Raw genomic sequence first — 23,480 nt, 5'->3', positions numbered from 1 at the left:
GTTTGCAAAAGGTAAACGATAAAACGGAATTCGACAAAATAACAAGTTATTAATGTCAAAACAAATAACCGTTTAAGTTTAACACAGATTGCATACAAAACGTAACAGAACCATTACCTTTTATTGGACATATATAAAATACTGTTTGATCGACCTACTTACTTTTTATTGATAACCAAGCCATTTCCATGTGTATTAGCACCGGAAGTTGGGCTGCGCATGTGCGTATAAAATGTTACTGTAACTGAGTTGGTGTTGTATCCGATTTAATAGACAGCACTGACCGTTACAGTGGTACTCTGAACACCTCTGCAGTAATTACGCTATTGTTTCAGCAGTTTAAAGATTTAATAGGCGCCGGTGACTGTGTCATTTCTACACCTGTAAAAACATCAGCCGGGTAGATCTACCGGTGTGTCAGAGATTAGTTCCGCTTGAGCGAACGGGTAGATGAGTTGTTGACTATCGTGTGTACTGATATCGGCGACCGTCTTGGGAAATTACCTGATGTAAGTAAAGCAGTACTTTTTTATCACCAAGACTTGTTGTTATAAGATTCAACCGACAATTTCTTTTATGAATTTATGAAACACTTATAATAGCATGTAGGTTAGTAGTGCCGATATGTTCAGTATTACAAACGGAATTTAGCTCTTCAAAAATGTCGGCGTTTGCTACCGATCGACGAAAATTATACTTCGAGTTATTCGAACATTTCAAGTAGGATTTTTATTGTTGGGACCAAATTTTTACGTATTATCCGAGTTTTTCGAGTTATCCGAATTCGAATTATCCGAGTTTTTTTTACTAAGATAAAGAGAGAATTCGGCCGGGACCGGCGAGGTACTTCGAGTTAAGCGGGGTATTCGAGTTATCCGAGTTCGAGTTAACGAAGTTCCACTGTAGTGTGTGATGACAGATAAAATAGTGTGTGATGACAGATAAAATAGGTGTGATGACAGATAAAATAGGTGTGATGACAGATAAAATAGTGTGTGATGACAGATAAAATAGTGTGTGATGACAAAATAAATAGAGTGATGACAGATAAAATAGTGTGTGATGACAGATAAAATAGTGTGTGATGACAGATAAAATAGGGTGTGATGACAGATAAAATAGGGTTTGATGAAAAATAAAATAGTGTGTGATGACAGATAAAATAGGTGTGATGACAGATAAAATAGTGTGTGATGACAGATGAAATAGTGTTTGATGACAGATAAAATAGTGTAGGACGACAGATAGAATAGGGTTCGATGACAGATAAAATAGAGTGTGATGACAGATAAAATAGTGTGTGATGACAGATAAAATAGGGTGTGATGACAGATAAAATAGGGTGTGATGACAGATAAAATAGTGTGTGATGACAGATACAATAGTGTGTGATGACATGAAATAGTGTGATGACAGATAAAATAGTGTGTGATGACAGATAAAATAGTGTGTGATGACAGATAAAATAGAGTGTGATGACAGATAAAATAGTGTGTGATGACAGATAAAATAGGGTGTGATGACAGATAAAATAGGTGTGATGACAGATAAAATAGTGTAGGACGACAGATAGAATAGGGTTCGATGACAGATAAAATAGAGTGTGATGACAGATAAAATAGTGTGTGATGACAGATAAAATAGGGTGTGATGACAGATAAAATAGGGTGTGAATACAGATAAAATAGTGTGGGATGACAGATAAAATAGGTGTGATGACAGATAAAATAGTGTAGGACGACAGATAAAATAGGGTTCGATGACAGATAAAATAGAGTGTGATGACAGATGAAATAGTGTGTGATGACAGATAAAATAGTGTGTGATGACAGATAAAATAGTGTAGGACGACAGATAGAATAGGGTTCGATGACAGATAAAATAGAGTGTGATGACAGATGAAATAGTGTGTGATGACAGATAAAATAGTGTGGGATGACAGATAAAATAGTATGTGATGACAGATAAAATAGTGTGTGATGACAGATAAAATAGTGTGTGATGACAGATAACATAGGGTGTGATGACGGATAAAATATGTCACAGGTCTCATCCCATGGGAGCCGGTGGACCTTTCTTAGTCCTGTAGTCCATCAGTCAACATCAGAGGCTGGGACTGTGTATTGACCTTAGGTCCCACATAGGACAGTCTATCAGTCAACATCAGAGGCTGGGACTATGTATTGACCTTAGGTCCCACATAGGACAGTCCATCAGTCAACATCAGAGGCTGGGACTGTGTATTGACCTTAGGTCCCACATAGGACAGTCTATCAGTCAACATCAGAGGCTGGGACTGTGTATTGACCTTAGGTCCCACATAGGACAGTCTATCAGTCAACATCAGAGGCTGGGACTGTGTATTGACCTTAGGTCCCACATAGGACAGTCTATCAGTCAACATCAGAGGCTGGGACTGTGTATTGACCTCCGGTCCTGGGACTGTGTATTGACCTCAGGTCCCACATAGGACAGTCTATCAGTCAACATCAGAGGCTGGGACTGTGTATTGACCTTAGGTCCGACATAGGACAGTCTATCAGTCAACATCAGGTTCTGGGACTATGTATTGACCTTAGGTCCTGGGACTGTGTATTGACCTTAGGTCCCACATAGGACACAGTCTATCAGTCAACATCAGAGGCTGGGACTGTGTATTGACCTTAGGTCCCACATAGGACAGTCTATCAGTCAACATCAGAGGCTGGGACTGTGTATTGACCTCAGGTCCTGGGACTGTGTATTGACCTCAGGTCCCACATAGGACAGTCTATCAGTCAACATCAGAGGCTGGGACTGTGTATTGACCTTAGGTCCCACATAGGACAGTCTATCAGTCAACATCAGGTTCTGGGACTATGTATTGACCTTAGGTCCTGGGACTGTCTATTGACCTTAGGTCCCACATAGGACAGTCTATCAGTCAACATCAGAGGCTGGGACTGTGTATTGACCTCAGGTCCTGGGACTGTGTATTGACCTCAGGTCCCACATAGGACAGTCTATCAGTCAACATCAGAGGCTGGGACTGTGTATTGACCTTAGGTCCCACATAGGACAGTCTATCAGTCAACATCAGGTTCTGGGACTATGTATTGACCTTAGGTCCCACATAGGACAGTCTATCAGTCAACATCAGAGGCTGGGACTGTGTATTGACCTTAGGTCCCACATAGGACACGGTCTATCAGTCAACATCAGAGGCTGGGACTGTGTATTGACCTCAGGTCCCACATAGGACAGTCTATCAGTCAACATCAGAGGCTGGGACTGTGTATTGACCTTAGGTCCCACATAGGACAGTCTATCAGTCAACATCAGGTTCTGGGACTATGTATTGACCTTAGGTCCCACATAGGACAGTCTATCAGTCAACATCAGAGGCTGGGACTGTGTATTGACCTCAGGTCCCACATAGGACACAGTCTATCAGTTAACATCAGAGGCTGGGACTGTGTATTGACCTCAGGTCCTGGGACTGTGTATTGACCTCAGGTCCCACAAAGGACAGTCTATCAGTCAACATCAGAGGCTGGGACTGTGTATTGACCTCAGGTCCTGGGACTGTGTATTGACCTCAGGTCCCACATAGGACACGGTCTATCAGTCAACATCAGAGGCTGGGACTGTGTATTGACCTCAGGTCCTGGGACTGTGTATTGACCTCAGGTCCCACATAGGACATGGTCTATCAGTCAACATCAGAGGCTGGGACTGTGTATTGACCTTAGGTCCCACATAGGACAGTCTATCAGTCAACATCAGAGGCTGGGACTGTGTATTGACCTCAGGTCCCACATAGTACACAGTCTATCGGTCAACATCAGAGGCTGGGACTGTGTATTGACCTCAGGTCCCACATAGGACACGGTCTATCAGTCAACATCAGAGGCTGGGACTGTGTATTGACCTCAGGTCCTGGGACTGTGTATTGACCTCAGGTCCCACATAGGACAGTCTATCAGTCAACATCAGAGGCTGTGACTGTGTATTGACCTCAGGTCCTGGGACTGTGTATTGACCTCAGGTCCTGGGACTGTGTATTGACCTCAGGTCCCGGGACTGTGTATTGACATCAGGTCCCACATAGGACAGTCTATCAGTCAACATCAGAGCCTGGGACTGTGTATTGACCTCAGGTCCCACATAGGACACGGTCTATCAGTCAACATCAGAGGCTGGGACTGTGTATTGACATCAGGTCCCACATAGGACAGTCTATCAGTCAACATCAGAGGCTGGGACTGTGTATTGACCTTAGGTCCCACATAGGACACGGTCTATCAGTCAAGATCAGGTCCTGGGACTGTGTATTGACCTTAGGTCCCACATAGGACAGTCTATCAGTCAACATCAGAGGCTGGGACTGTGTATTGACCTTAGGTCCTGGGACTGTGTATTGACCTTAGGTCCCACATAGGACAGTCTATCAGTCAACATCAGAGGCTGGGACTGTGTATTGACCTTAGGTCCCACATAGGACAGTCTATCAGTCAACATCAGAGGCTGGGACTGTGTATTGACCTCAGGTCCCACATAATACACAGTCTATCGGTCAACATCAGAGGCTGGGACTGTGTATTGACCTCAGGTCCCACATAGGACAGTCTATCAGTCAACATCAGAGGCTGGGACTGTGTATTGACCTTAGGTCCCACATAGGACAGTCTATCAGTCAACATCAGAGGCTGGGACTGTGTATTGACCTCAGGTCCCACATAGGACAGTCTATCAGTCAACATCAGAGGCTGGGACTGTGTATTGACCTCAGGTCCCACATAGGACAGTCTATCAGTCAACATCAGAGGCTGGGACTGTGTATTGACCTCAGGTCCCACATAGGACAGTCTATCGGTCAACATCAGAGGCTGGGACTGTGTATTGACCTCAGGTCCCACATAGGACACGGTCTATCAGTCAACATCAGAGGCTGGGACTGTGTATTGACCTCAGGTCCCACATAGGACACAGTCTATAAGTCAACATCAGAGGCTGGGACTGTGTATTGACTTCAGGTCCCACATAGGACACGGTCTATCAGTCAACATCAGAGGCTTGGACTGTGTATTGACCTCAGGTCCCACATAGGACACAGTCTATCAGTCAACATCAGACACAGTCTATCAGTCAACATCAGAGGCTGGGACTGTGTATTGACCTCAGGTCCCACATAGGACACAGTCTATCAGTCAACATCAGAGGCTGGGACTGTGTATTGACCTCAGGTCCCACATAGGACAGTCTATCAGTCAACATCAGAGGCTTGGACTGTGTATTGACCTCAGGTCCCACATAGGACATGGTCTATCAGTCAACATCAGAGGCTGGGACTGTGTATTGACCTCAGGTCCCACATAGGACAGTCTATCAGTCAACATCAGAGGCTGGGACTGTGTATTGACCTCAGGTCCCACATAGGACATGGTCTATCAGTCAACATCAGAGGCTGGGACTGTGTATTGACCTCAGGTCCCACATAGGACACAGTCTATCAGTCGACATCAGAGGCTGGGACTGTGTATTGACCTCAGGTCCCACATAGGACAGTCTATCAGTCAACATCAGAGGCTCGGACTGTGTATTGACCTCAGGTCCCACATAGGACACAGTCTATCAGTCAACATCAGAGGCTGGGACTGTGTATTGACCTCAGGTCCTACATAGGACACGGTCTATAAGTCAACATCAGAGGCTGGGACTGTGTATTGACCTCAGGTCCCACATAGGACACAGTCTATCAGTCAACATCAGAGGCTGGGACTGTGTATTGACCTCAGGTCCTACATAGGACACGGTCTATAAGTCAACATCAGAGGCTCGGACTGTGTATTGACCTCAGGTCCCACATAGGACACGGTCTATCAGTCAACATCAGAGGCTTGGACTGTGTATTGACCTCAGGTCCCACATAGGACAGTCTATCAGTCAACATCAGAGGCTGGGACTGTGTATTGACCTCAGGTCCTGGGACTGTGTATTGACCTCAGGTCCCACATAGGACACAGTCTATCAGTCAACATCAGAGGCTGGGACTGTGTATTGACCTCAGGTCCTACATAGGACACGGTCTATAAGTCAACATCAGAGGCTGGGACTGTGTATTGACCTCAGGTCCCACATAGGACAGTCTTTCAGTCAACATCAGAGGCTGGGACTGTGTATTGACCTCAGGTCCCACATAGGACAGTCTATAAGTCAACATCAGAAGCAGGAAGAATCCATTGAAAATCTTTAGGTATAGAACCATTCATCATCAATGGATGTAAATTGTGAGATAAAACTACTGGGAAGATACCAGTTGATGACCTGAGTTTAATGGTTGGTTGGAAGGCTGATAAAGGATTACACAGGAATGAAAGAACCAGTGTCATTCACATACAGCTTTTTAAAAACTTAATTGCAGAATGGATTTTCTATTGAATGAGAACCCAGATAAGTTTCTCCATCTAAGGGATTACAGACTCAATCTGCATGTAATTAATCTGGATCAGCTGTATTTGAAATGTCACAAAGAAACAGGGCAGCCCTGTATAAAGAGAACAGAGAACAGCCATTAGAGACATAAATAGTTATTCCACTGAAGACAGTAGGAAGGTTGCTCTCAATCTGTTTAACAATGGATAGGTTGTGAGAATACCTGTAAGTTAAACCATTAATAATGAGGGAATTAGGAAGAGGGATACACAGCTTTCTACATGTGTAGCAATTACACATCTTTGTGTGTAGATGAATAGATGGAATCTTTAAGAATGCTAAACACAGATAAATTGGTATCAGACTCTCTATGTTACTGTTAATTAAGTATTTTTGACTATTTCCCAGGAAAATTGAAAGTAAATTGTAACAAGCTGGTCAATCATGATTTAAAATGTAGACCGGTGTGGAACACCCAAAAGTGCCCAAGCATTCTGATAATGATTATGATGAAGCATCTTTCTGATCACGATTGCCAATGTCTAATACAGGAAGCTTTGGGATATATCAGACAAAAGGAGGTCTTCTAGATCTCATTTTATACAGCCTATATACTGATATTATTGGTTATTCAGATACAAAACAGTTCTTTCATGACTCTTTCCTCTCTGTGTGGGACCAACTTGAATATTGTTTCCCGTTGCAGCACACATTTCAAATATAGCTGATCTAGTTCAATGGGGTCGTCTCAACACTTCTTATAAGGCATGGAATAACTGATATATTTATACATATAATGTAAACAGTGAATCCTTCCATTGTCACCAAATCATGTCATCTGTGCTGTGATACCATATAGGTTTACATTTCAAAGACAGCTCAATAACTAGGTTATAATTTATGTATATAATTATGCAAAAATAGTTCCATTATTTCAAGGTCAACAGGTTATTGTATAGGTCATAATGCCAATGTATAAAATCACACAACAATCCTTGCCCTATCTCACTGCACCTAAGTTTAGATTTCCATCAATTGCTACCAAACTATATACAGTGTACATATAATCATCAGTTTCATGATGAATTTAATTAAACAATGTTTGGAAAACAAGGTCCTCAGAGGAATATCTATGTTGCCATCATGTTTTAAATAGAATTCTTGTTCTTGCTATATAATAATTTAAACTTCATCACTTAATTAGCCTGAAATGGTATAACTTGTGTTATTGAGATAGCTGTTGTCATCGTCGTCGATGACGACGACATTGTTACAGTGTTTACAGACCCAGCGTGCTGTCAGTTCAATGATGTTACAATTTTTATACTCACACTGTCACTTTGATGATGTTACAATGTTTAGAAGAACACTCTGTCAGTTTGATGATGTTACAATGTTTAGAGGAACACCCTATCAGTTTGGTGATGTTACAATGTTTATACTCACGATGTCAGTTTGGTGATGTTACAATGTTTATACTCACGATGTCAGTTTGATGATGTTACAATGTTTATACTCACGATGTCAGTTTGATGATGTTACAATGTTTATACTCACGATGTCAGTTTGATGATGTTACAATGTTTATACTCACGATGTCAGTTTGGTGATGTTACAATGTTTAGAGGAACACCCTGTGAGTTTAATGATGTTACAATGTTTAGAGGAACACCCTGTCAGTTTGGTGATGTTACAATGTTTAGAGGAACACCCTGTCAGTTTGGTGATGTTACAATGTTTAGAGGAACACCTTGTCAGTTTGATGATGTTACAATGTTTAGAGGAACACCCTGTCAGTTTGATGATGTTACAATGTTTAGAGGAACACCCTGTCAGTTTGATGATGTTACAATGTTTAGAGGAACACCCTGTCAGTTTGATGATGTTACAATGTTTAGAGGAACACCCTGTCAGTTTGATGATGTTACAATGTTTAGAGGAACCACCTGTCGAGTTTGATGATGTTACAATGTTTAGAGGAACACCCTGTCAGTTTGATGATGTTACAATGTTTAGAGGAACACCCTGTCAGTTTGATGATGTTACAATGTTTAGAGGAACACCTTGTGAGTTTGATGATGTTACAATGTTTAGAGGAACACCCTGTCAGTTGATGATGTTACAATGTTTAGAGGAACACCCTGTCAGTTTGATGATGTTACAATGTTTAGAGGAACACCCTGTCAGTTTGGTGATGTTACAATGTTTAGAGGAACACCCTGTCAGTTTGATGATGTTACAATGTTAAGAGGAACACCCTGTCAGTTTGATGATGTTACAATGTTTATACTCACGATGTCAGTTTGATGATGTTACAATGTTTATACTCACGATGTCAGTTTGGTGATGTTACAATGTTTAGAGGAACACCTTGTGAGTTTGATGATGTTACAATGTTTAGAGGAACACCCTGTCAGTTTGATGATGTTACAATGTTTATACTCACGATGTCAGTTTGGTGATGTTACAATGTTTAGAGGAACACCCCGTGAGTTTGATGATGTTACAATGTTTAGAGGAACACCCCGTGAGTTTGATGATGTTACAATGTTTATACTCACGATGTCAGTTTGATGATGTTACAATGTAAGAGGAACACCTTGTCAGTTTGATGATGTTACAATGTTTATACTCACGATGTCAGTTTGATGATGTTACAATGTTTATACTCACGATGTCAGTTTGGTGATGTTACAATGTTTAGAGGAACACCCTGTCAGTTTGATGATGTTACAATGTTTAGAGGAACACCCTGTCAGTTTGGTGATGTTACAATGTTTATACTCACGATGTCAGTTTGATGATGTTACAATGTAAGAGGAACACCTTGTCAGTTTGATGATGTTACAATGTTTATACTCACGATGTCAGTTTGATGATGTTACAATGTTTATACTCACGATGTCAGTTTGGTGATGTTACAATGTTTAGAGGAACACCCTGTGAGTTTGATGATGTTACAATGTTTAGAGGAACACCCTGTCAGTTTGATGATGTTACAATGTTTAGAGGAACACCCCGTGAGTTTGGTGATGTTACAATGTTTAGAGGAACACCCCGTCAGTTTGGTGATGTTACAATGTTTAGAGGAACACCCCGTCAGTTTGATGATGTTACAATGTTTATACTCACGATGTCAGTTTGGTGATGTTACCATGTTTAGAGGAACACCCTGTCACTTTGATGATGTTACAATGTTTATATTTACGATGTCAGTTTGGTGATGTTACAATGTTTAGAGGAACACCCTGTGAGTTTGATGATGTTACAATGTTTAGAGGAACACCCTGTCAGTTTGATGATGTTACAATGTTTAGAGGAACACCCCGTGAGTTTGATGATGTTACAATGTTTAGAGGAACACCCTGTCAGTTTGGTGATGTTACAATGTTTAGAGGAACACCCTGTCAGTTTGGTGATGTTACCATGTTTAGAGGAACACCCTGTCACTTTGATGATGTTACAATGTTTATATTTACGATGTCAGTTTGGTGATGTTACAATGTTTAGAGGAACACCCTGTGAGTTTGATGATGTTACAATGTTTAGAGGAACACCCTGTCAGTTTGGTGATGTTACAATGTTTAGAGGAACACCCTGTCAGTTTGATGATGTTACAATGTTTAGAGGAACACCCCGTGAGTTTGGTGATGTTACAATGTTTAGAGGAACACCCCGTGAGTTTGGTGATGTTACAATGTTTAGAGGAACACCCCGTGAGTTTGGTGATGTTACAATGTTAAGAGGAACACCCTGTCAGTTTGATGATGTTACCATGTAAGAGGAACACCCTGTCAGTTTGATGATGTTACAATGTTTAGAGGAACACCCCGTCAGTTTGATAATGTTACAATGTTTATATTCACGATGTCAGTTTGATGATGTTACAATGTTTATATTCACGATGTCAGTTTGATGATGTTACAATGTTTATATTCATGATGTCAGTTTGATGATGTTACAATGTTTAGAGGAACACCCCGTGAGTTTGATGATGTTACAATGTTTATACTCACGATGTCAGTTTGATGATGTTACAATGTTTATATTTATGATGTCAGTTTGGTGATGTTACAATGTTTAGAGGAACACCCCGTGAGTTTGGTGATGTTACAATGTTTAGAGGAACACCCTGTCAGTTTGATGATGTTACAATGTTTAGAGGAACACCCTGTCAGTTTGATGATGTTACCATGTAAGAGGAACACCCTGTCAGTTTGATGATGTTACAATGTTTAGAGGAACACCCCGTCAGTTTGATAATGTTACAATGTTTATATTCACGATGTCAGTTTGATGATGTTACAATGTTTATATTCACGATGTCAGTTTGATGATGTTACAATGTTTATATTCATGATGTCAGTTTGATGATGTTACAATGTTTAGAGGAACACCCCGTGAGTTTGATGATGTTACAATGTTTATACTCACGATGTCAGTTTGGTGATGTTACAATGTTTAGAGGAACACCCTGTCAGTTTGATGATGTTACAATGTTTAGAGGAACACCTTGTCAGTTTGATAACATGTCTATTTTTACAGACCCACGGTGTGAGTTTGAGGAAGTGCGGGTTTCAGCTGAACAGGTGTTTGCCACGTGTAACATTCGCACTAAGACTGGGCTGACTTTGGACCAGTGTAAGGAACAGTGTTCTGGCTGTCATGCCTTTACCTACATACCTGAGAGTGGGGACTGTGAGGTTCACCATAACAAGGCCTGTACGTCCATGCTGGACGAGAAGGGTGTGGCCCACTACGTACAGAAATGTGATCACACAGGTATGTACAGCCATAATACAGCATGTCAAGCTGTGATTGTCAAATTATCCTCTTAAGGACGATATATAGAGTCCATTGCTGAATTTTCAGAAACTGCTCTCTAATGTCCGAGGTTTTCCATTTGTAGGTTCCATGTGCGAGTATATTGAGATCATTCCTGGTAGTGCACCTTTCATGTGTAGTACCTCGTCTACAAGCACGGAGAACCTAGTCGAGTGTCACGACGCCTGTGTCCTCAGTAGCTGTGAGGCCTTCAAGTACAAGATGGATCAGTCAGGAAGCTGTGACCTGTACTTCGACAACTCCTGTATCAGTATGCTGGACAAGAGGAAGGAGAACTACTATGTACGCCGCTGTACCAACCCAGAAGGTAGTACACCAGAACAAATACATACAGAAAACAATAATTGTACCACATCAGTTACACAGGAAACGTCACAACAACCTTGTGCTTGATTGTAATTTACCTGAGTATATAACTGCTGATTAAGGGACATGAGGCCTTTGTGATACCCCCACAACAAAGTCAGGGGGGGGGGGGGGGGGGGGGGGGGTGGTACTGGAATCGGCCTGTTTATCTGTCTCTGTTGTCCCATAAACTTGTCCGGACAACTTCTCCTAATAAACCAATGAGCAGTTCCAATGAAACTTCACACAAATATAAAGGATCATGTGTAGATGTGCATGCAATTTTGGTTGCTATGGTAACATGTCACTGTAAACAGATTTTCTGATAATTATTTGTCCGAACCACTCTTTCTGAACTGGTGCACAGATTTCAATGAAACTTCACACAAGTATAGAGGGCCATGTGTAGATATGCATGCAGCTGTTTAAATTATAAAATTTTGGCTGCCATGGTAGCCAGTCACTATCAACAGGTTTTCCTTGTCCAGACAACTCCTAAACTGGTGATCCGATTCCAATGAAATTTCACACAGATATAAAGGGCCTTGTGTAGATGTGCATACAATTCTCTCAGAATTATGGTTGCTATGGTGACAGGTCATTATAAACAGGTTTTCTGATAAAGAACTATAACCTCTCAGTCATTTTGGCAGATTTTATATTCATCCAAAATGAATTCTAGTAAAAATTAAAAACACTATAAAACTGTACTTTGCAAACAACAGGTTGGGGGGAACAGGGATATTAGTCAGCCAGTGGCTTACAGTTCCTTGATTATGATAATTATGAAAATATAAGATTATTCCTGTTGTTGACAACCATTCCTAAAGGTTAATAATGGTTTATAAGTACATAGTTCTGTAGGTCATATCTACTTATTGATGAGGATATAGATTCATGGATAGAGTAGATATAGGTATATATGTGGAGTTGTGTCAGTCATATCCACACATTAATGGAAAGATGATGGGAAAGCACTACCATGATACTTGTGTTGTAGAATGTAAGTACGAGGAAGTAAGGATGACCAACAATGACCCGTGTAGTATGGTGAAATAGCTACCATGATACTTGTGTTGTAGAATGTAAGTACGAGGAAGTAAGGATGACCAGCAATGACCCGTGTAGTATGGTGTCCAGTAGTACGGACGCGATTGACCAATGATACTTGTGTTGTAGAATGTAAGTACGAGGAAGTAAGGATGACCAGCAATGATCCGTGTAGTATGGTGTCCAGTAGTACGGACACGATTGACCAATGATACTTGTGTTGTAGAATGTAAGTACGAGGAAGTAAGGATGACCAGCAATGACCCGTGTAGTATGGTGTCCAGTAGTACGGACACGATTGACCAATGTAGAGACGCCTGTAGTGACTGTGTCGGGTTTAAATTTGACTACCAGACTGGAGGATGTAGTCTGTACAATCAGGAATCCTGTCTCCCAGACAAGAAACTCAACTTCTACATCATCCGCTGTCCAGGTCAGTCCAATGTTTTAGCTAAAAATTTGACAATATAGAATGACTTGTTTTTATGTACCTTCTTATTTAACTGTTATGATTATTTCTCTTTTTTGAAAAGTACTTCAAGAACTTTTTTTAATTTCACATATAATTTTCCCATGATCCTAAGTTTTGAGACCATTCAAAAAACATATTGGCCAATAATCTGACAGTCATTTTAGATTTAAGCAATAAAAGTTTGTTTTATCTATTGTTCAGTAAGGACTGCATGACCTATACTCTCCACTTTAACACTAATATACAGTCTGACCTTGTAAGGTGACCTATATTCTCCACTTTTACACTAATATACAGTCTGACCTTGTAAAGGTGACCTATACTCTCCACTTTAACACTAATATACAGTCTGACCTTGTAAGGTGACCTATATTCTCCACTTTTACACTAATATACAGTCTGACCTTGTAAGGTGACCTATACTCTCCACTTTAACACTAATATACAGTCTGACCTTGTAAGGTGACCTATATTCTCCACTTTTACACTAATATACAGTCTGACCTTGTAAGGTGACCTATACTCTCCACTTTTACACTAATATACAGTCTGAGCTAGTAAGGTGACCTATACTCTCCACTTTTATACTAATATACAGTCTGACCTAGTCAGTTGACCTATACTCTCCACTTTTATACTAATATACAGTCTGACCTAGTCAGGTGACCTATACTCTCCACTTTTATACTAATATACAGTCTGACCTAGTAAGGTGACCTATACTCTCCACTTTTATACTAATATACAGTCTGACCTAGTCAGGTGACCTATACTCTCCACTTTTATACTAATATACAGTCTGACCTAGTAAGGTGACCTACACTCTCCACTTTTATACTAATATACAGTCTGACCTAGTAAGGTGACCTATACTCTCCACTTTTATACTAATATACAGTCTGACCTAGTAAGGTGACCTATACTCTCCACTTTTACAGAAGAGATGATTTAGAAAAAGAGAAGAAATTTCAAAAATGATTCAAAAGATGATTGTCAAGATTATTTAGAGATCTCTCATTCATCAAATTGATGTTTTTTTTCTTCTTCAGTAGAGGAGTCTCGGACTCTAGAACTTGGAAAGGAGGAGGATTCTGTCAATATACAGATAGGAGGCTCAGTGGATACACCACAGAGACAAGTACCAGAGGAGTTAAGGAATGAGGTAATTCCTCAGGAAACCTCGGTAATCGAGGGAGGAGCCCAGAGGTTGGAACAAGTTATCACTAGTGATGTAAAGAAGGCTGGACCTACAGCTCCGCTGGTCGAGGACAAACCGGTAACTTCATCTGAAGAGGAAACTTCATCAGAGGAAGATGAGGAAGATGATGAGGAGGAGGATGAGGATGAGGAAGACTACAATGATATGACAGAGCTGGAGAAGAAGATCATGGGAGTGAAGCCAATCATGGAGGCTGGAGATTCCCTGTGTACTGATGAGGACTATGTCAAGTTTAAGGCTGCCCTTCTCAGATACCACTGTGTCAGATTTGGCCGCAAGGACTGCGACAAAACTCAGCTACCAAGTAAGTATATCTGAGATTTACAAATTGTTAGGTTATGCTTTGTCAGGTTTGGCTGCAAGGACTGCATTGTAGCTACAAAGAAAATATCTAGTGAAATATTTAAATAATCATATATAATTGTTAGTTGGGTCAGGAAATTGTACTCTGCAGACTGTTTCATGCCTTGTACATTACAAATTCACATTGACATCATTATAACCTTATAAAAATAAATAAATAAATAGTTGTTTCCTTGAAAGGAATTTTTTACCTATTTTGCAAAAGTTTGTCCTGTGACCTCCTATATTTTTTGCCCAATTTTTTTGAAACTTGGTAGGTTTTTCTAGAATGGCATTTTGATTGGATCATTTTTGCCGAAGTTATTGCCATTAGTTTATTTCAGTATTTGATATCTTGTCCAGATATTTCCTCCTACAGTTTTACAGGTACTCAGTTATTGCCATTAGTTTATTTCAGTATTTGATATCTTGTCCAGATATTTCCTCCTACAGTTTTACAGGTACTCTTGCTGTGAATATTTGTGTAAACAGGCAGCGTACTGGGGTACAAATCTTGACCGCTTGTTTTATATGTTTCCTAGACAAGGATTACATCGCCACGCTGATGTACAGTTACTACGATCGGGACATGGATGGAGCGGTGGATACACAGGAACTCTGGGAAACTCAGGTCATCAATAAGTTTGGTAAACTGTCCGACAAATGTACACTCGTGGACATCATGAAGTTTGACAATAAAGGAAATGGTGACGGCATTATGGACAAGAACAAGTTTGTCAAAGCCTTCGGTAAGAAAGCACATCTATCTAAGTGGGAGCTAGGTCAATACAGAGGTCAACCAACTTTTTAATAAGCTTACCTGGCCCAAATGGTCAAGTGAACTTATGCTATGGCATATATCAACTTATATTCCAATAACTTCTTGCAAACCAAAAGGCCTATGATAATGGTACAGTCTTAACAAATTTATTATCATCGAAGCAATTAATATTTATCAATATAAAAATTTAGTTATCGCAAATACAATTATGATCAATTGTTTGTGTGTTATCATTTCTGTGACTGCATAAAGCGGTTTTCTTGGTCAAAGTTCACCATTTCAGCCAATCAAAACACAGTTGTAAGGATTAATTGATGCCTAATTGGGAGTTGAATAATGCCACACGTTGTGGTAGAAATATAGATAAAAGATGTATTCTTGTCACATTATATATTTATTGTAGTACATGTAATATCAAATTCAATAATAATTTGTTGCCTATTCAATAAGCATGTTGCTGGATTCATCACTGGTAGCATTTTAGGAAGAAAATTTAATTTTGGAATAAATAAACAGAAAATACAGAGATTTCTCAATATCACTGTTTTATAGACATTCCTAAAGAGATACTGAAACAGAAAGTGGAGCTCATCCCCATCCTGGCTACCATGGGTAACGGTCTGGAGATCCAGTGTGGCATCCACCCTACAGAAGGGTCAGAGGTCGTGTGGGAAAGACACACTATAGATGTGGCCATGGTCAGCTTCCCCGACATAGCTGTACGTATAAAACATGGTGACATATCTGTATGTATAAAACATGGTGACATAGCTGTACGTATAAATCTTGGCTGACATAGCTGTACATATAAAACTTGGTGACATAGCTGTACATATAAAACATGGTGACATAGCTGTACATATAAAACATGGTGACATAGCTGTACGTATAAAACTTGGTGACATATCTGTATGTATAAAACTTGGCTGACATAGCTGTACGTATAAAACATGGTGACATAGCTGTATATATAAAACTTGGCTGACATAGCTGTACGTATAAAACATGGTGACATAGCTGTACGTATAAAACATGGTGACATAGCTGTACGTATAAAACATGGTGAATAGCTGTACGTATAAATCTTGGCTGACATATCTGTACGTATAAAACATGGTGACATATCTGTACATATAAAACTTGGCTGACATAGCTGTATATATAAAACTTGGCTGACATATCTGTATGTATAAATCTTGGCTGACATATCTGTACGTATAAAACATGGTGACATAGCTGTACGTATAAAACATGGTGACATATCTGTATGTATAAAAACTTGGCTGACATAGCTGTATGTATAAAACATGGTGACATATCTGTACGTATAAAACATGGTGACATAGCTGTACGTATAAAACATGGTGACATAGCTGTACGTATAAAACATGGTGACATAGATGTACGTATAAAACATGGTGACATAGCTGTACGTATAAAACATGGTGACATAGCTGTACGTATAAAACATGGTGACATAGCTGTACGTATAAATCTTGGCTGACATATCTGTACGTATAAAACTTGGTGACATAGCTGTACGTATAAAACATGGTGACATAGCTGTACGTATAAAACTTGGTGACATAGCTGTACGTATAAAACTTGGCTGACATCGCTGTACGTATAAAACATGGTGACATAGCTGTACGTATAAAACTTGGCTGACATAGCTGTACGTATAAAATATGGTGACATATCTGTACGTATAAACCTGGTGACATAGCTGTACGTATAAAACTTGGCTGACATAGCTGTACGTATAAAACTTGGCTGACATAGCTGTACATATAAAACATGGTGACATAGCTGTACATATAAAACTTGGCTGACATAGCTGTAGGTATAAAACTTGGCTGACATAGCTGTACATATAAAACTTGGCTGACATAGTTGTACATATAAAACTTGACTGACATCGCTGTAAGTATAAATCTTGGCTGACATAGCTGTACATATAAAACTGACATAGCTGTACATATAAAACATGGTGACATAGCTGTACATATAAAACTTGCCTTACTTAGCTGTACGTATAAAACTTGGCTGACATAGCTGTACGTATAAAACTTGTCTGACATAGCTGTACGTATAAAACTTGGTGACATATCTGTACATATAAAACTTGGTGACATAGCTGTACATATAAAACATGGTGACATAGCTGTACATATAAAACATGGTGACATAGCTGTACGTATAAAACATGGTGACATATCTGTACATATAAAACTTGGTGACATAGCTGTACATATAAAACATGGTGACATAGCTGTACATATAAAACATGGTGACATAGCTGTACGTATAAAACATGGTGACATAGCTGTACGTATAAAACATGGTGACATATCTGTACGTATAAAACTTGGTGACATAGCTGTACGTATAAAACATGGTGACATATCTGTACGTATAAAACTTGGTGACATATCTGTACGTATAAAACATGGTGACATATCTGTACATATAAAACTTGGTGACATATCTGTATGTATAAAACTTGGTGACATATCTGTATGTATAAAACTTGGCTGACATAGCTGTACGTATAAAACATGGTGACATAGCTGTATATATAAAACTTGGCTGACATAGCTGTACATATAAAACATGGTGACATAGCTGTACGTATAAAACATGGTGACATAGCTGTACGTATAAAACATGCTGACATATCTGTACGTATAAATCATGGTGACATATCTGTACATATAAAACTTGGCTGACATAGCTGTATATATAAAACTTGGCTGACATATCTGTATGTATAAATCTTGGCTGACATATCTGTACGTATAAAACATGGTGACATAGCTGTACGTATAAAACATGGTGACATATCTGTATGTATAAAAACTTGGCTGACATAGCTGTATGTATAAAACATGGTGACATATCTGTACGTATAAAACATGGTGACATAGCTGTACGTATAAAACATGGTGACATAGCTTTACGTATAAAACATGGTGACATAGCTGTACGTATAAAACTTGGCTGACATAGCTGTACGTATAAAACTTGGTGACATAGCTGTACGTATAAAACATGGTGACATAGCTGTACGTATAAAACTTGGTGACATAGCTGTACGTATAAAACTTGGCTGACATAGCTGTACATATAAAACATGGTGACATAGCTGTACATATAAAACTTGCCTTACTTAGCTGTAGGTATAAAACTTGGCTGACATAGCTGTACATATAAAACTTGGCTGACATAGCTGTACATATAAAACTTGACTGACATCGCTGTAAGTATAAATCTTGGCTGACATCGCTGTACATATAAAACTGACATAGCTGTACGTATAAAACATGGCTGACATATCTGTACGTATAAAACATGGCTGACATAGCTGTACGTATAAAACTTGGCTGACATAGCTGTACGTATAAAACTTGGCTGACATAGCTGTACGTATAAAACTTGGTGACATATCTGTATGTATAAAACATGGTGACATAGCTGTACATATAAAACATGGTGACATAGCTGTACGTATAAAACTTGGCTGACATAGCTGTACGTATAAAACATGGTGACATAGCTGTACGTATAAAACATGGTGACATATCTGTATGTATAAAACATGGTGACATATCTGTACATATAAATCTTGGCTGACATAGCTGTATATATAAATCTTGGCTGACATATCTGTATGTATAAATCTTGGCTGACATAGCTGTACGTATAAAACTTGGCTGACATATCTGTATGTATAAAACTTGGCTGACATAGCTGTATGTATAAATCTTAGCTGACATATCTGTATGTATAAAACATGGTGACATATCTGTACATATAAATCTTGGCTGACATATCTGTACATATAAATCTTGGCTGACATAGCTGTACGTATAAATCTTGGCTGACATATCTGTATGTATAAATCTTGGCTGACATAGCTGTACGTATAAAACATGGTGACATAGCTGTATATATAAAACTTGGCTGACATAGCTGTATATATAAAACTTGGTGACATAGCTGTATATATAAAACTTGGCTGACATAGCTGTATATATAAAACTTGGTGACATAGCTGTACATATAAATCTTGGCTGACATAGCTGTATATATAAAACTTGGCTGACATAGCTGTACGTATAAAACATGGTGACATAGCTGTATATATAAAACTTGGCTGACATAGCTGTATATATAAAACTTGGCTGACATAGCTGTACATATAAAACTTGGTGACATATCTGTATATATAAAACATGGTGACATAGCTGTACGTATAAAACATGGTGAGATAGCTGTATGTATAAAACATGGTGACATAGCTGTACGTATAAATCTTGGCTGACATAGCTGATCTGATTCAGGAGTAAATATTTTTATTTTATAAACCATTTCAAACGTTGAAGATAGATTGCCATGATTATGTGACTCACAGTCATTAACCTTTCTTCTAAACTTATAAACTCTTCAAAATAACCACAAATATAAACTCTTCAAAATAACCACAAATATAAACTCTTCAAAATAACCACAAATATAAACTCTTCAAAATAACCTCAAATATAAACTCTTCAAAATAACCTCAAATATAAACTCTTCAAAATAACCTCAAATATAAACTCTTCAAAATAACCTCAAATATAAACTCTTCAAAATAACCACAAATCACAATAAACACTAAGAAAAAAGTCTTCATTCAATCTGTATTCAATGTGTACAGTTTTGTTGAAGTTTGTACTAAATGTAGCATGGAGATGTGAATCTTGTCAATTATAATAGAGCACATATTGTTATCTATCATAGAAAGGCTGTTAATCTTTTTTTCCTGGAAGGTCTTTGGATTACAGTACTTTCAGTACTTTGATTACTATCTGTTGCTATCTTCCCCAGGTTTTCAGTGACGGCACCCTTTACTTTGACAATGTTGGTGTACACCACACTGGAAACTACACTTGTTACGATCGTGACCAGCCAGGAGTCAAACAGGTCCACCAACTTCACGTCCAGAGTAAGTTTAAGCTGATGATATTCTTATTCAGATTCCAATTCTATTGTTTTATTCCCAGCTAGCAGAAAAAAACTCAAGAATCGTTGACATGTTTATCCTGAAATGATATATCTTCCTTATGTCTTTGTTCATTTTTAATTGTTGTTTTTAGCGTCTGTCTGAAGTGAGCTTTACTGTGGTCTGTTGTCCATACTTCAATGCCAGTAATCACGAGAGTTAAAGTGTCCCCTCTGAGCCAGCTATTTGTGTTAAGTTTGAACTCTTGTTTCAGTGATCCCCAGAGTTAAAGTGTCCCCTCCCAGCCAGCTGTTTGTGTTAAGTTTGAACTCTTGTTTACAGTGATCCCGAGAGTTAAAGTGTCCCCTCCCAGCCAGCTGTTTGTGTTAAGTTTGAACTCTTGTTTCAGTGATCCCCAGAGTTAAAGTGTCCCCTCCCAGCCAGCTATTTGTGTTAAGTTTGAACTCTTGTTTCAGTGATCCCCAGAGTTAAAGTGTCCCCTCCCAGCCAGCTATTTGTGTTAAGTTTGAACTCTTGTTTACAGTGATCCCCAGAGTTAAAGTGTCCCCTCCCAGCCAGCTGCTGCACGTGGACAACGCTGATGTATCAATTCATTGCCATGCTGAGGGCATTCCACCTCCGAGGATCTCCTGGGAAGTAAACGAAAAACCTTTACCTAAAATCCCAAACCACTTCATAAGATCTCGTAAGTATGGCTAGGTCATATCTCATTGCATGAAGTCTTTACGCTTTGTTATGTTATAGAAGTATATAATCAATGATACTAATTTGAGCTAAGACTTTATATTGATGAGTTAACAACAGAATCTTCTGTTAGTGTAGGATTGGTTAACTATAGAATCTTCTCTTACAGTAGGATTGGTTAACTATAGAATCTTCTCTTACAGTAGGATTGGTTAACTATAGAATCTTCTCTTACAGTAGGATTGGTTAACAACAGAATCTTCTCTTACAATAGGATTGGTTAACAATATAATCTTCTCTTACAGTATGATTGGTTAACAACAGAATCTTCTCTTATAGTAGGATTGGTTAACAACAGAATCTTCTCTTACTGTAGGATTGGTTAACAACAGAATCTTCTCTTACAGTAGGATTGGTTAACAACAGAATCTTCTCTTACAGTAGGATTGGTTAACAACAGAATCTTCTCTTACAATAGGATTGGTTAACAACAGAATCTTCTCGTCCTCTATATACTTCGCTCCATCTATAAACAACACCAACATAGTATACAGCGAGCCAGAGTGGACTTCAGCGGAACACCCGGCATTTATTACAGTTTTAGCATAATTATATGCAACACTACAAAATATCAATACAACTATTTCCCTTTTCACTCTCTCCATCTGACCAATTAAAACGCTTGCATTACACTCAGACCTCCGCGTAAAAATGAATTAGCAAAAAAATTGGAATGAGCCAAGCAAGACACCCAACCTGAAAACCTTAATAGGTGAAGCAGGAGGTGTACCAACCCTTAAGGCTTAAGACTCAGATGTTGGATTTCTAAAAAAAAAATAAAATACCTATGGAAAAACTGCTAACGTATTCTGAACTAATTAAAACTGATATAAAATTAATTCGAAAATTTTGATGACTGCTAATGTTGGGAGTCCACGACTAGAATGCCTGATACTCCCCTATACATGCACTACCGCACGTGCGGACAACACGTCGAGCCCTCATTGGCTAACGCAAAATAACAAACAACTCACGGAAACATCCGAATACCGAAACTATAGGACAATTATTTTCCGCTATACTCCGAAACGCGGAAAACATTAAGTCCTCTATATACTTCGCTCCATCTATAAACAACACCAACATAGTATACAGCGAGCCAGAGTGGACTTTAGACTATAAAAGAACGGGCGACTTGATTAATATAAAACTACGAAATGCTAAAACATATATATATATGCCCTAGAGACCTAGTTTTTTAGTTACTTGCAACCTGTGAGCGAACGAATCGACTACATAGCCATCTTTAGCCACATCGGTTTTCCACCGGCCATGCCTTTTCCAACACCATTCACGTCACTGTTGGCTGCTCGAGTTGCGCCCCCTGCTCTCAGTGAATGTAAACCTAAATTAAGCTTTCCATCTATTTCTTTCAATCTGCGCAACACACATTCTCTTGCACGCGTGTAACTTAAGGATTTGTGTTTCGAAACCGGCTTGCACACTTTGCCGCTACGGAAAAAAGGCTTAAACAAGAAATCGTCAGAATCGTGCAAATTTACCAAGCTAATATACTTTTGAAGCATACGATAGGGACACGCAACTGTCTCGCCTCTCGCAATCACGACCTCACTCCCATTCCTATATTGATCAGTTTTGCTTTTGACAATACTAAGACTCATATACGAATCTTTAAAAGACACATCGCAAACTCTCAATCTGCTCAATTCATCAAACCTCAAAAAACCGGCAAAACTGAGAACAATCATAGCTAAATCTCTTACTATTAAAATGTCCAGACTGTCCTGATATTTTTGACATAATTGAACGATTAATTCCGATGAAACACAGTCTTTTCTAACGCGTGGAGGTCTGTCTTGCCTTTTCGCTGCTTCTACCAAGCTTCTAACAAATCCGTTTTCAGTGGGGTCCGCAAAATTGTTGATGCTATGCGCCCATTTAATAGCACACACAGATGACGTCACCACATTGTGAGAACGCCCCTTGTCCAAAAGATGTGTAACGTATAACGCTACGTGAATGGGCTGAGCGGGCAAAGCACAAGCATTCTCCTTCGCTATAAAATCCTCCCACTTCCGGAAATATGAGTAATACTTTGAAACTGTATTGGCGCTCCTTGCTTGTAACAAATAATGGGCAGTTCTTTCAGATAACGCGGATAACGCCGGTGTAACAGGACCTGCTGCCTTAGCTGACTGGAGCACGCTCGCCTGTAGCTTTAAGCCTGCAAAAATGAAAGTATCATATAGCAAATATCCAACTTCAGTCTTCAAAATTCTATTCTTAATGCCAACATGCGAAT

The 23,480-nt window shown here is 39.2% G+C and overlaps 1 protein-coding gene across 2 annotated transcripts in view; it reads left to right on the top strand.

Annotated features, from left to right (window-relative positions):
• LOC117322144 overlaps positions 1-23,480 on the top strand; it is a 107,163-nt gene that overhangs the window by 67,442 nt on the left and 16,241 nt on the right. The window contains exons 6-13 of one of the 2 annotated variants that reach the window (XM_033876920.1): positions 10,960-11,196; positions 11,324-11,566; positions 12,881-13,087; positions 14,179-14,649; positions 15,230-15,436; positions 16,021-16,187; positions 20,338-20,455; positions 20,997-21,158. In XM_033876920.1, coding sequence (XP_033732811.1) covers positions 10,960-11,196; positions 11,324-11,566; positions 12,881-13,087; positions 14,179-14,649; positions 15,230-15,436; positions 16,021-16,187; positions 20,338-20,455; positions 20,997-21,158 — 1,812 coding nt within the window. Of the gene's footprint in view, positions 1-10,959; positions 11,197-11,323; positions 11,567-12,880; positions 13,088-14,175; positions 14,650-15,229; positions 15,437-16,020; positions 16,188-20,337; positions 20,456-20,996; positions 21,159-23,480 lie in introns of both variants that reach the window. The other variant, XM_033876912.1, reaches the window with a different exon arrangement.

Source organism: Pecten maximus, chromosome 1 (genome assembly GCF_902652985.1).
Source record: "Pecten maximus chromosome 1, xPecMax1.1, whole genome shotgun sequence".
Classification (NCBI taxonomy): Eukaryota; Metazoa; Mollusca; class Bivalvia; order Pectinida; family Pectinidae; genus Pecten; species Pecten maximus.
Note: the sequence above shows the minus strand (reverse complement) of the source record. Positions and strands in the feature narration are given on the sequence as shown.